The sequence below is a fragment of the Lampetra fluviatilis genome, chromosome 82 (genome assembly GCF_964198595.1).
Source record: "Lampetra fluviatilis chromosome 82, kcLamFluv1.1, whole genome shotgun sequence".
Taxonomy (NCBI): domain Eukaryota; kingdom Metazoa; phylum Chordata; class Hyperoartia; order Petromyzontiformes; family Petromyzontidae; genus Lampetra; species Lampetra fluviatilis.
This window is the reverse complement of record NC_136356.1, coordinates 55,055-69,814: the sequence shown is the minus strand read 5'-3', so window position 1 is coordinate 69,814 and position 14,760 is coordinate 55,055. Positions and strand designations below refer to the sequence as shown.

The following is a 14,760-nucleotide window of genomic DNA, read 5'->3' as shown; positions in this document are numbered from 1 at the left end:
CACACACACAGTTAGATACATACACACACACAGCCACGGTGAGACACACCCTGCACACACACACAGATATACAGTCACACACACACACAGATATACACAGTCACACACACAGTCACACACACACACACACAGTCACACACAGTCACATACACAGTCAGATACACACACCCTGCACACGCACACACACATACACACACACAGTCACATACAGTCACACACACCCTGCACACGCACAGTCACACACACACACAGTTAGATACATACACACACACAGCCACGGTGACACACACCCTGCACACGCACACACACATACACACACACACACAGTCACACAGTCACATACACACAGATACATACACACACACAGTCACATACACACACACACACAGAGGTCCCCTTGCCGATGCATAATACATTCACCCACCCACTCACCCACCCACTAACTCACCCACTCACCCACTCACCCACCCACCCACTCACCCACCCACTCACCCACCCACCCACTCACCCACCCACCCACCCACTCACCCACCCACTCACCCACCCACCCACTCACCCACCCACTCACCCACCCACTCACTCATACTGTAGTGGTGAGTGTTGTGTAGTGGTGAGTGTAGTGGTGAGTGTAGTGTTGAGTGTAGTAGTGGTGAGTGGTGGTGAGTGGTGGTGAGTGTGGTGGTGGTGAGTGTGGTGGTGGTGAGTGTGGTGGTGAGTGTGGTGGTGAGTGGTGGTGAGTGTGGTGGTGAGTGTGGTGGTGAGTGTGGTGGTGAGTGGTGGTGAGTGGTGGTGAGCTCCTCACCATTGCTGCTGCTGGTTGCCACGTCCTCCACTGCTGGATGATCTCCCCACTGGCTTCTCCACTGAGCGTAGAGATGGTCCGTGGTGGGGGGCACCCTGTAGAGTGGACTGGGGGGCTCACTGGGGGCACACGGCAGCAGCAGGAGTAGTATCAGTAGTAGTATCATCATTAGTAGTATCATCAGTAGTAGTATCAGTAGTAGTATCATCATCAGCAGTAGTATCAGCAGTAGTAGTATCAGTAGCAGTAGTAGTATCAGTAGTATCAGTAGTAGTATCATCAGCACTAGTAGCAGCATCAGCAGTAGTAGTAGTATCAATAGTAGTAGTATCAGCAGTATCAGTAGTAGTATCAGCAGTAGTAGTAGCAGTAGTAGTATCAGTAGTAGTATCATCATCATCAGCAGTAGTATCAGCAGTAGTAGTATCAGCAGCATCAGTAGTAGCAGTAGTAGCATCAGTAGCAGCAGTAGTAGTATCATCATCATCAGCAGTAGTAGCAGTATCATCATCATCAGCAGTAGTAGTATCAGCAGTAGTAGTATCAGTAGCAGCAGTAGCAGTATCATCATCATCAGTAGTAGAAGCAGCAGTAGTAGTATCATCATCATCAGTAGTAGTAGCAGTATCATCATCATCAGCAGTAGTAGTATCAGCAGTATCAGTAGTAGTATCAGCAGTAGTAGCAGCAGTAGTAGTAGTATCAGCAGTAGTAGTATCAGCAGCATCAGTAGTAGCAGTAGTAGTATCATCATCATCAGTAGTAGTAGTAGCAGTAGTAGTATCATCATCATCATCAATAGTAGTATCAGCAGCAGTAGCAGTATCATCATCAGTAGTAGTAGTGTACTATTGTTACCGTGGTGGTGTACAGTGGTGGTGTACAGTGGTTACCGTGGTTACCATGGTGTACAGTGGCGGTGTACAGTGGTTACCTCCTGGGTGACTTCACTTGTGAGGGGAACCTGTTGCTCACGTCCAACCACGGGAACAGCTGATCCATCAACTACACACACAGACACACACACAGACACGCACACGCACACGCACACACAGACACACACACACACACGCACATACACACACACAGTCACACACACACAGAGACACATACACACACACACACGCACACACACACGCACATACACACACACAGTCACACACACACAGAGACACATACACACACACACACACGCACACACACACGCACACACACGCACATACACACACACACAGACACGCACATACACACACACAGTCACACACACACACACACACAGAGACACATACACACACATACACAGAGACACACGCACACAGACACAGAGACACACACACAGAAACACACACAGAGACACACACACATACACAGAGACACACACACACAGACACACACATACACACGCACAGAGACACACGCACACACACACAGACAGACACACAGACACACACACACAGACACACAGACACACACAGACAGACACACAGAGAGCCACAGGCACACACACACAGGCACACACACACACACACAGACAGACACACAGACACACACACACAGACACACACACACAGACAGACACACACAGACACACACACAGGCACACACACACAGGCACACAGAGACACACACACACAGACACACAGACACACACACACAGACAGACACAGACACACACAGAGCCACAGACACACACACACAGGCACACAGAGACACACACAAAGAGAGAAACACAGAGACACACACACAGACAGACACAGACAGACACACAGAGAGACACACACAGAGAGACAGAGGCAATCAGTGAGCCGTATAATTACTCAATTACCCATTACCCAGCATGCACTGGGGGGGCAGGGGGGGGTTACCCAGCATGCACTGGGGTATTTACCCAGCACGCACTGGGGTGATTACCCAGCACGCACTGGGGAGATTACCCAGCACGCACTGGGGTGATTACCCAGCACGCACTGGGGTGATTACCCAGCACGCACTGGGGTGTTTACCCAGCACGCACTGGGGTGATTACCCAGCACGCACTGGGGTGATTACCCAGCACGCACTGGGGTGTTTACCCAGCATGCACTGGGGTGTTTACCCAGCACGCACTGGGGTGTTTACCCAGCACGCACTGGGGTGTTTACCCAGCACGCACTGGGGAGATTACCCAGCACGCACTGGGGTGATTACCCAGCACGCACTGGGGAGATTACCCAGCACGCACTGGGGTGATTACCCAGCACGCACTGGGGTGATTACCCAGCACGCACTGGGGTGTTTACCCAGCACGCACTGGGGTGATTACCCAGCACGCACTGGGCTGATTACCCAGCACGCACTGGGGTGTTTACCCAGCACGCACTGGGGTGATTACCCAGCACGCACTGGGGTGATTACCCAGCACGCACTGGGGTGATTACCCAGCACGCACTGGGGTGTTTACCCAGCACGCACTGGGGTGTTTACCCAGCATGCACTGGGGTGATTACCCAGCACGCACTGGGCTGATTACCCAGCACGCACTGGGGTGTTTACCCAGCACGCACTGGGCTGATTACCCAGCACGCACTGGGCTGATTACCCAGCACGCACTGGGGTGTTTACCCAGCACGCACTGGGGTGTTTACCCAGCACGCACTGGGGTGTTTACCCAGCACGCACTGGGGTGTTTACCCAGCACGCACTGGGGTGTTTACCCAGCACGCACTGGGGCGATTACCCAGCATGCCGTGGGGCTCTCACCTGCATGAAGGTGGCCTTGAGGTGGGTGGCACGGGCCTCGCCCGGCTTGGAGATGGCGGCCACTACGTCCTGCACAAAGCCGCACTGCAGACAGAGACGCCCAGAGACACGGAGAGAGACACACGGAGAGACACGGAGAGACACGGAGAGAGACACGGAGAGAGACACGGAGACACACGGAGAGAGACACGGAGAGAGACACGGAGAGAGACACGGAGAGACAGAGACACGGAGAGAAACACACAGAGACACGGAGAGACACGGAGAGAGACACGGAGAGACACGGAGAGAGACACGGAGAGAGACACACAGAGACACGGAGAGACAGAGACAGAGACACACAGAGACACGGAGAGAGACACGGAGACAGAGAGACACGGAGAGAGACACACACAGAGACACGGAGAGACACGGAGAGACACGGAGAGAGACACGGAGAGAGACACACAGAGACACGGAGACACAGACAGAGAGACACAGAGAGAGACACGGAGAGAGACACACAGAGACACGGAGAGACAGAGACACGGAGAGACAGAGACACGGAGAGAGACACGGAGAGAGACACACAGAGACACGGAGAGAGACACGGAGACAGAGAGACACGGAGAGAGACACGGAGAGAGACACACAGAGACACGGAGAGAGACACGGAGAGAGACACACAGAGACACGGAGAGAGACACGGAGACAGAGAGACACGGAGAGAGACACGGAGAGAGACACACAGAGACACGGAGAGAGACACGGAGAGAGACACACAGAGACACGGAGAGACAGAGACACGGAGAGACAGAGACACGGAGAGACAGAGACACGGAGAGACAGAGACACGGAGAGAGAGACACACGGAGAGAGACACACACAGAGACACGGAGAGACACGGAGAGAGACACGGAGAGAGACACACAGAGACACGGAGAGACACGGAGAGAGACACGGAGAGAGACACGGAGAGAGAGACACACGGAGAGAGACACACACAGAGACACGGAGAGACACGGAGAGAGACACGGAGAGAGACACGGAGAGAGACACGGAGAGAGACACACAGAGACACGGAGACACGGAGAGAGAGAGACAGACACGGACACACAGAGACAGAGAGAGACACTACATTATACACTATACACTACTACACTACACTATACACTACACTACACACTAGTGCTGTACTAGTATACTACCACTTCTTGGACCACATCAATTCTAGACACCCATCTATCAGATTCACCATGGAAGTGGAGAAAGACGGTAAACTACCATTCTTGGATATTCTGTTTAAGAGGATGCTTGACGGATCCTTGGGACATTCTGTCTACAGGAAAGCCACCCACACAGATTCCTACCTGAAACCGGATTCCCACCACCACCCATCTCAAAAGAATTCTCTCATCAAAACGCTATACCACAGAGCCCATGGCATTTCTGACCAACACCACCTGACTGATGAATTAAGACATGTACATCGGGCCCTCAGGATGAACGGATACTCTGACCGTACTATCCGCCAAGCTGTCTCTCCCACCACACAGAAACAACCACATGAAACTCCGACCAAAACTATCACGTTACCATACATAGCAGGCGTGACCAAAAAGATCTCCAAAATTCTAAACAAACATAAGATCCAAGTCCGATTCAGCACAGTGCATAAAATCCGTGATCTGATTCCATCTGTGAAGGATGTCGTTCCTGACTTACAGTATCCTGGAGTCTACAAATTGAGTTGCATTTGTGGTGATTGCTACATTGGAGAAACAAAACGTCATGTTGCTGATCGTGTCCGCGAGCACAAGTCAGATCTGAAACACGGCAGAACTGATTCTTCGGCCGTTGCCGATCATTGCTACAACTCGGCGGGCTCTCATGAAATTGTCTTTTCCGAGACCAAGGTTCTCTGCAAGCCTCCTGGCTACCATCAAAGGTTTGTACACGAAGCCATACAAATATACAAACACAGACATAATTTCAACCGTGATGATGGGTACAAACTCAGTAATCACTGGAAAGATGTTATTAACCACGCAAAAAAGACTTAATTACACTTTTTGGACCATCTTATCTGACAGGCACTATTTTAATTTACTTCACCGAGTGTTAACATCCCCAGTTATTTTTAACAGTACTCTCTTCATTTTTTCAGCCTGCATTGGTATAAACATGGGCATTTTCGTTCCTTTGTTCTATCATGTGTATCAGACCTCCCCTCCCCCCTTTCTGCCCATTGTGTTGGCGTGCGCAGCAGCCGCGTCCAAGCCGTCGCCAAATGTTTTGTTGGCTCCCTCCCCCTCCCACCCCCCCCCCCTCCCGATACGTTCCATTCATTGGCTACCACATTCTGATGAACTCCCCCCCCCTCTCCTCCCCCCTTCAACTTGCTTATAAGGGATTACATCTTGAATCATTGCTTCACTTGATGCAGCTAATCTGGCTGTGACGGTCCCACCTGATGACGGAGACTTGTGTTGCCTCCGAAACGTCGTGAATTTTATTTTTATTTTTGTTTTGTTTTATTTTACTTTCATTACTTTTAATGTTTTACCTACGTGACTTTACCGAAAAAACCTGAAAATAGTATACTACACTACACTATACACTACTAACTACACTACACTATACTCTACACTATACACTACTAACTACACACTAACTACACTAACTACACTACTAACTACACCATACACACGACACTAACTACACTATTAACTACACTAACTACACTACTAACTACACTACTAACTACACTACACTACTACACTACACACTATAAACTACTAACTACTATATTAACTACACTACTAACTACACTACTAACTACACTACTAACTACACTACTAACTACACTACTAACTACACTACACTATACACTACACTACACACTATAAACTACTAACTACTACACTAACTACACTACTAACTACACTACTAACTAACTCTACGCTATACACTACACTACTACACTACACACTATAAACTACTAACTACTATATTAACTACACTACTAACTACACTACTAACTACACTATTAACTACACTAACTACACTACTAACTACACTACTACCTACACTACACTATACACTACACTACTACACTACACACTATAAACTACTAACTACTATATTAACTACACTACTAACTACACTACTAACTAACTCTACTAACTAACTGTACTAACTAACTGTACGCTACTCACCGTGGAGCTGTAAGTGCCACCCATCACCCTCCGCTGCACCGCCTCCAGCCCCCCCAACATCCCCTCCTCCGATTGGCTGTCGCCCGCCGAGGCTCCGCCTCCACCGCCGCCCGATTGGTCGGCGGGTTCCGCCTTGAAGGCCGCCGATTGGCCACCGGGGACTCCGGGAAGAGGCTGCGATTGGTCGAGAGATTCCAAGGGGAGGGGCAAGTCAGTGTCTCACTACCCAGTGTCTCATTACCCAGTGTCTCACCACCCAGTGTCTCACCACCCAGTGTCTCACTACCCAGTGTCTCACCACCCAGTGTCTCACTACCCAGTGTCTCACTACCCAGTGTCTCTCTACCCAGTGTCTCACCACCCAGTGTCTCACCACCCAGTGTCTCACCACCCAGTGTCTCACTACCCAGTGTCTCACCACCCAGTGTCTCACCACCCAGTGTCTCACTACCCAGTGTCTCACCACCCAGTGTCTCACTACCCAGTGTCTCACTACCCAGTGTCTCTCTACCCAGTGTCTCACCACCCAGTGTCTCACTACCCAGTGTCTCACCACCCAGTGTCTCACTACCCAGTGTCTCACCACCCAGTGTCTCACCACCCAGTGTCTCACTACCCAGTGTCTCACCACCCAGTGTCTCACTACCCAGTGTCTCACTACCCAGTGTCTCTCTACCCAGCGTCTCACCACCCAGCGTCTCACCACCCAGTGTCTCACTACCCAGTGTCTCACTACCCAGTGTCTCACTACCCAGTGTCTCACCACCCAGTGTCTCACCACCCAGTGTCTCACCACCCAGTGTCTCACCACCCAGTGTCTCACTACCCAGTGTCTCACCACCCAGTGTCTCACTACCCAGTGTCTCTCTACCCAGTGTCTCACTACCCAGTGTCTCACCACCCAGTGTCTCACCACCCAGTGTCTCACTACCCAGTGTCTCACCACCCAGTGTCTCACCACCCAGTGTCTCACTACCCAGTGTCTCACTACCCAGTGTCTCACTACCCAGTGTCTCACTACCCAGTGTCTCACTACCCAGTGTCTCACTACCCAGTGTCTCACCACCCAGTGTCTCACTACCCAGTGTCTCACCACCCAGTGTCTCACTACCCAGTGTCTCACTACCCAGTGTCTCACTACCCAGTGTCTCACTACCCAGTGTCTCACCACCCAGTGTCTCACTACCCAGTGTCTCACCACCCAGTGTCTCACCACCCAGTGTCTCACTACCCAGTGTCTCACTACCCAGTGTCTCACTACCCAGTGTCTCACTACCCAGTGTCTCACTACCCAGTGTCTCACTACCCAGTGTCTCACCACCCAGTGTCTCACTACCCAGTGTCTCACCACCCAGTGTCTCACTACCCAGTGTCTCACCACCCAGTGTCTCACCACCCAGTGTCTCACCACCCAGTGTCTCACCACCCAGTGTCTCACTACCCAGTGTCTCACTAACCAGTGTCTCACTACCCAGTGTCTCTCTACCCAGTGTCTCACTACCCAGTGTCTCACCACCCAGTGTCTCACTACCCAGTGTCTCACCACCCAGTGTCTCACCACCCAGTGTCTCACTACCCAGTGTCTCACTACCCAGTGTCTCACTACCCAGTGTCTCACTACCCAGTGTCTCACTACCCAGTGTCTCACTACCCAGTGTCTCACTACCCAGTGTCTCACCACCCAGTGTCTCACTACCCAGTGTCTCACCACCCAGTGTCTCACTACCCAGTGTCTCACTACCCAGTGTCTCTCTACCCAGTGTCTCACTACCCAGTGTCTCACCACCCAGTGTCTCACTACCCAGTGTCTCACTACCCAGTGTCTCACTACCCAGTGTCTCACTACCCAGTGTCTCACCACCCAGTGTCTCACTACCCAGTGTCTCACTACCCAGTGTCTCACCACCCAGTGTCTCACTACCCAGTGTCTCACTACCCAGTGTCTCACTACCCAGTGTCTCACCACCCAGTGTCTCACTACCCAGTGTCTCACTACCCAGTGTCTCACTACCCAGTGTCTCACTACCCAGTGTCTCACTACCCAGTGTCTCACCACCCAGTGTCTCACCACCCAGTGTCTCACTACCCAGTGTCTCACTACCCAGTGTCTCACTACCCAGTGTCTCACTACCCAGTGTCTCACTACCCAGTGTCTCACTACCCAGTGTCTCACTACCCAGTGTCTCACCACCCAGTGTCTCACTACCCAGTGTCTCACCACCCAGTGTCTCACTACCCAGTGTCTCACTACCCAGTGTCTCTCTACCCAGTGTCTCACTACCCAGTGTCTCACCACCCAGTGTCTCACTACCCAGTGTCTCACTACCCAGTGTCTCACTACCCAGTGTCTCACTACCCAGTGTCTCACCACCCAGTGTCTCACTACCCAGTGTCTCACTACCCAGTGTCTCACTACCCAGTGTCTCACCACCCAGTGTCTCACTACCCAGTGTCTCACTACCCAGTGTCTCACTACCCAGTGTCTCACTACCCAGTGTCTCACTACCCAGTGTCTCACCACCCAGTGTCTCACCACCCAGTGTCTCACTACCCAGTGTCTCACTACCCAGTGTCTCACTACCCAGTGTCTCACTACCCAGTGTCTCTCTACCCAGTGTCTCACTACCCAGTGTCTCACCACCCAGTGTCTCACTACCCAGTGTCTCACTACCCAGTGTCTCACTACCCAGTGTCTCACCACCCAGTGTCTCACTACCCAGTGTCTCACTACCCAGTGTCTCACTACCCAGTGTCTCACTACCCAGTGTCTCACTACCCAGTGTCTCACCACCCAGTGTCTCACCACCCAGTGTCTCACTACCCAGTGTCTCACTACCCAGTGTCTCACTACCCAGTGTCTCACTACCCAGTGTCTCTCTACCCAGTGTCTCACTACCCAGTGTCTCACCACCCAGTGTCTCACTACCCAGTGTCTCACTACCCAGTGTCTCACTACCCAGTGTCTCACTACCCAGTGTCTCACCACCCAGCGTCTCACCACCCAGTGTCTCACTACCCAGTGTCTCACTACCCAGTGTCTCACTACCCAGTGTCTCACTACCCAGTGTCTCACCACCCAGTGTCTCACTACCCAGTGTCTCACTACCCAGTGTCTCTCTACCCAGTGTCTCACTACCCAGTGTCTCACCACCCAGTGTCTCACTACCCAGTGTCTCACTACCCAGTGTCTCACTACCCAGTGTCTCACTACCCAGTGTCTCACCACCCAGCGTCTCACCACCCAGTGTCTCACTACCCAGCGTCTCACCACCCAGTGTCTCACTACCCAGTGTCTCTCTACCCAGTGTCTCACTACCCAGTGTCTCACTACCCAGTGTCTCTCTACCCAGTGTCTCACTACCCAGTGTCTCACCACCCAGTGTCTCACCACCCAGTGTCTCACTACCCAGTGTCTCACTACCCAGTGTCTCACTACCCAGCGTCTCACCACCCAGTGTCTCACTACCCAGTGTCTCTCTACCCAGTGTCTCACTACCCAGTGTCTCACCACCCAGCGTCTCACCACCCAGTGTCTCTCTACCCAGTGTCTCACCACCCAGTGTCTCACTACCCAGTGTCTCACCACCCAGTGTCTCACCACCCAGTGTCTCACTACCCAGCGTCTCACCACCCAGTGTCTCACTACCCAGTGTCTCACCACCCAGTGTCTCACCACCCAGTGTCTCACTACCCAGTGTCTCACCACCCAGTGTCTCACCACCCAGTGTCTCACCACCCAGTGTCTCACTACCCAGTGTCTCACCACCCAGCGTCTCACCACCCAGTGTCTCACCACCCAGTGTCTCACCACCCAGTGTCTCACTACCCAGTGTCTCACCACCCAGTGTCTCACTACCCAGTGTCTCACCACCCAGTGTCTCACCACCCAGTGTCTCACTACCCAGTGTCTCTCCACCCAGTGTCTCACTACCCAGTGTCTCACTACCCAGTGTCTCACTACCCAGTGTCTCTCTACCCAGTGTCTCACCACCCAGAGTCTCACCACCCAGTGTCTCTCCACCCAGTGTCTCACCACCCAGCGTCTCACCACCCAGTGTCTCACTACCCAGTGTCTCTCTACCCAGTGTCTCACCACCCAGAGTCTCACTACCCAGTGTCTCTCCACCCAGTGTCTCACCACCCAGCGTCTCACCACCCAGTGTCTCACTACCCAGTGTCTCACTACCCAGTGTCTCACCACCCAGAGTCTCACCACCCAGTGTCTCACTACCCAGTGTCTCACTACCCAGTGTCTCACTACCCAGTGTCTCACCACCCAGTGTCTCACTACCCAGTGTCTCACTACCCAGTGTCTCACTACCCAGTGTCTCACCACCCAGTGTCTCTCTACCCAGTGTCTCACTACCCAGTGTCTCACTACCCAGTGTCTCACTACCCAGTGTCTCACTACCCAGTGTCTCACTACCCAGTGTCTCACCACCCAGTGTCTCACTACCCAGTGTCTCACTACCCCGTGTCTCTCTACCCAGTGTCTCACCACCCAGTGTCTCACTACCCAGTGTCTCACCACCCAGTGTCTCACCACCCCGTGTCTCTCTACCCAGTGTCTCACCACCCAGTGTCTCACCACCCAGTGTCTCACCACCCAGTGTCTCACTACCCAGTGTCTCACTACCCAGTGTCTCACCACCCAGTGTCTCACTACCCAGTGTCTCACCACCCAGTGTCTCACCACCCAGTGTCTCTCTACCCAGTGTCTCACTACCCAGTGTCTCACTACCCAGTGTCTCACTACCCAGTGTCTCACTACCCAGTGTCTCACTACCCAGTGTCTCACCACCCAGTGTCTCACCACCCAGTGTCTCACTACCCAGTGTCTCACTACCCAGTGTCTCACTACCCAGTGTCTCACTACCCAGTGTCTCACTACCCAGTGTCTCACTACCCAGTGTCTCACCACCCAGTGTCTCACTACCCAGTGTCTCACTACCCAGTGTCTCACTACCCAGTGTCTCACTACCCAGTGTCTCACTACCCCGTGTCTCTCTACCCAGTGTCTCACCACCCAGTGTCTCACTACCCAGTGTCTCACTACCCAGTGTCTCACCACCCAGTGTCTCACTACCCAGTGTCTCTCTACCCAGTGTCTCACCACCCAGTGTCTCACTACCCCGTGTCTCACTACCCCGTGTCTCACTACCCAGTGTCTCACCACCCAGCGTCTCACTACCCAGTGTCTCACCACCCAGTGTCTCACCACCCCGTGTCTCTCTACCCAGTGTCTCACCACCCAGTGTCTCACCACCCAGTGTCTCACCACCCAGTGTCTCACTACCCAGTGTCTCACTACCCAGTGTCTCACTACCCAGCGTCTCACTACCCAGTGTCTCACCACCCAGTGTCTCACCACCCAGTGTCTCACTACCCAGTGTCTCACTACCCAGTGTCTCACCACCCAGCGTCTCACTACCCAGTGTCCCACCACCCAGTGTCTCACCACCCCGTGTCTCTCTACCCAGTGTCTCACCACCCCGTGTCTCTCTACCCAGTGTCTCACTACCCAGTGTCTCACTACCCCGTGTCTCACTACCCCGTGTCTCACTACCCAGTGTCTCACCACCCAGTGTCTCACCACCCAGTGTCTCACCACCCAGTGTCTCACTACCCAGTGTCTCACTACCCAGTGTCTCACCACCCAGTGTCTCACCACCCAGTGTCTCACTACCCAGTGTCTCTCTACCCCGTGTCTCTCTACCCAGTGTCTCACTACCCAGTGTCTCACCACCCAGTGTCTCTCTACCCAGTGTCTCACCACCCAGTGTCTCACCACCCAGTGTCTCACTACCCAGTGTCTCACTACCCAGTGTCTCACTACCCAGTGTCTCACCACCCAGCGTCTCACCACCCAGTGTCTCACTACCCAGCGTCTCACCACCCAGTGTCTCACTACCCAGTGTCTCACTACCCAGTGTCTCACTACCCAGTGTCTCTCTACCCAGTGTCTCACTACCCAGTGTCTCACTACCCAGTGTCTCTCTACCCAGTGTCTCACTACCCAGTGTCTCACTACCCAGTGTCTCTCACCACCCAGTGTCTCACTACCCAGTGTCTCTCTACCCAGTGTCTCACTACCCAGTGTCTCACTACCCAGTGTCTCACTACCCAGTGTCTCACTACCCAGTGTCTCACCACCCAGCGTCTCACCACCCAGTGTCTCACTACCCAGTGTCTCACTACCCAGTGTCTCACCACCCAGCGTCTCACCACCCAGTGTCTCACTACACAGTGTCTCTCTACCCAGTGTCTCACTACCCAGCGTCTCACCACCCAGTGTCTCACTACCCAGTGTCTCACCACCCAGTGTCTCACCACCCAGCGTCTCACCACCCAGTGTCTCACCACCCAGTGTCTCACCACCCAGTGTCTCACTACCCAGTGTCTCACCACCCAGTGTCTCACTACCCAGTGTCTCACCACCCAGTGTCTCACCACCCAGTGTCTCACTACCCAGTGTCTCACCACCCAGTGTCTCACCACCCAGTGTCTCACTACCCAGTGTCTCACTACCCAGTGTCTCACTACCCAGTGTCTCACCACCCAGTGTCTCTCTACCCAGTGTCTCACCACCCAGTGTCTCACTACCCAGTGTCTCTCTACCCAGTGTCTCACCACCCAGTGTCTCACTACCCAGTGTCTCACCACCCAGTGTCTCACTACCCAGTGTCTCACTACCCCGTGTCTCTCTACCCAGTGTCTCACTACCCAGTGTCTCACTACCCAGTGTCTCACTACCCAGTGTCTCACCACCCAGTGTCTCTCTACCCAGTGTCTCACCACCCAGTGTCTCACTACCCAGTGTCTCTCTACCCAGTGTCTCACCACCCAGTGTCTCACCACCCAGTGTCTCACTACCCAGTGTCTCACTACCCCGTGTCTCTCTACCCAGTGTCTCACCACCCAGTGTCTCACCACCCCGTGTCTCTCTACCCAGTGTCTCACCACCCAGTGTCTCACTACCCAGTGTCTCTCTACCCAGTGTCTCACCACCCAGTGTCTCACTACCCCGTGTCTCACTACCCCGTGTCTCACTACCCAGTGTCTCACCACCCAGCGTCTCACTACCCAGTGTCTCACCACCCAGTGTCTCACCACCCCGTGTCTCTCTACCCAGTGTCTCACCACCCAGTGTCTCACCACCCCGTGTCTCACTACCCAGTGTCTCACCACCCAGTGTCTCACCACCCAGTGTCTCACCACCCAGTGTCTCACCACCCAGTGTCTCACCACCCAGTGTCTCACCACCCAGTGTCTCACTACCCAGTGTCTCACTACCCAGTGTCTCACCACCCAGCGTCTCACTACCCAGTGTCTCACCACCCAGTGTCTCACCACCCCGTGTCTCTCTACCCAGTGTCTCACCACCCCGTGTCTCTCTACCCAGTGTCTCACTACCCAGTGTCTCACTACCCCGTGTCTCACTACCCAGTGTCTCACCACCCAGTGTCTCACCACCCAGTGCCTCACCACCCAGTGTCTCACTACCCAGTGTCTCACTACCCAGTGTCTCACCACCCAGTGTCTCACCACCCAGTGTCTCACTACCCAGTGTCTCTCTACCCCGTGTCTCTCTACCCAGTGTCTCACTACCCAGTGTCTCACCACCCAGTGTCTCTCTACCCAGTGTCTCACCACCCAGTGTCTCACCACCCAGTGTCTCACTACCCAGTGTCTCACTACCCAGTGTCTCACTACCCAGTGTCTCACCACCCAGCGTCTCACCACCCAGTGTCTCACTACCCAGCGTCTCACCACCCAGTGTCTCACTACCCAGTGTCTCACTACCCAGTGTCTCACTACCCAGTGTCTCTCTACCCAGTGTCTCACTACCCAGTGTCTCACCACCCAGTGTCTCACCACCCAGTGTCTCACTACCCAGTGTCTCACTACCCAGTGTCTCACTACCCAGCGTCTCACCACCCAGTGTCTCACTACCCAGTGTCTCTCTACCCAGTGTCTCACTACCCAGTGTCTCACCACCCAGTGTCTCACCACCCAGTGTCT

At 53.5% G+C, this 14,760-nt stretch overlaps 1 protein-coding gene across 1 annotated transcript in view; it reads right to left on the bottom strand.

The window, feature by feature from the left end:
* The window catches only part of LOC144953757 (histone-lysine N-methyltransferase 2A-like), a 63,050-nt gene that overhangs the window by 1,018 nt on the left and 47,272 nt on the right, over positions 1–14,760 (bottom strand). Inside the window, exons 14-17 of the mRNA XM_078884350.1 lie at positions 6,739–6,912; positions 3,542–3,625; positions 1,737–1,807; positions 803–921 (exon numbers count right to left, since the gene is read on the bottom strand). Of these exons, the coding sequence (XP_078740476.1) occupies positions 803–921; positions 1,737–1,807; positions 3,542–3,625; positions 6,739–6,912 (448 nt within the window). The remainder of the gene's footprint in view (positions 1–802; positions 922–1,736; positions 1,808–3,541; positions 3,626–6,738; positions 6,913–14,760) is intronic.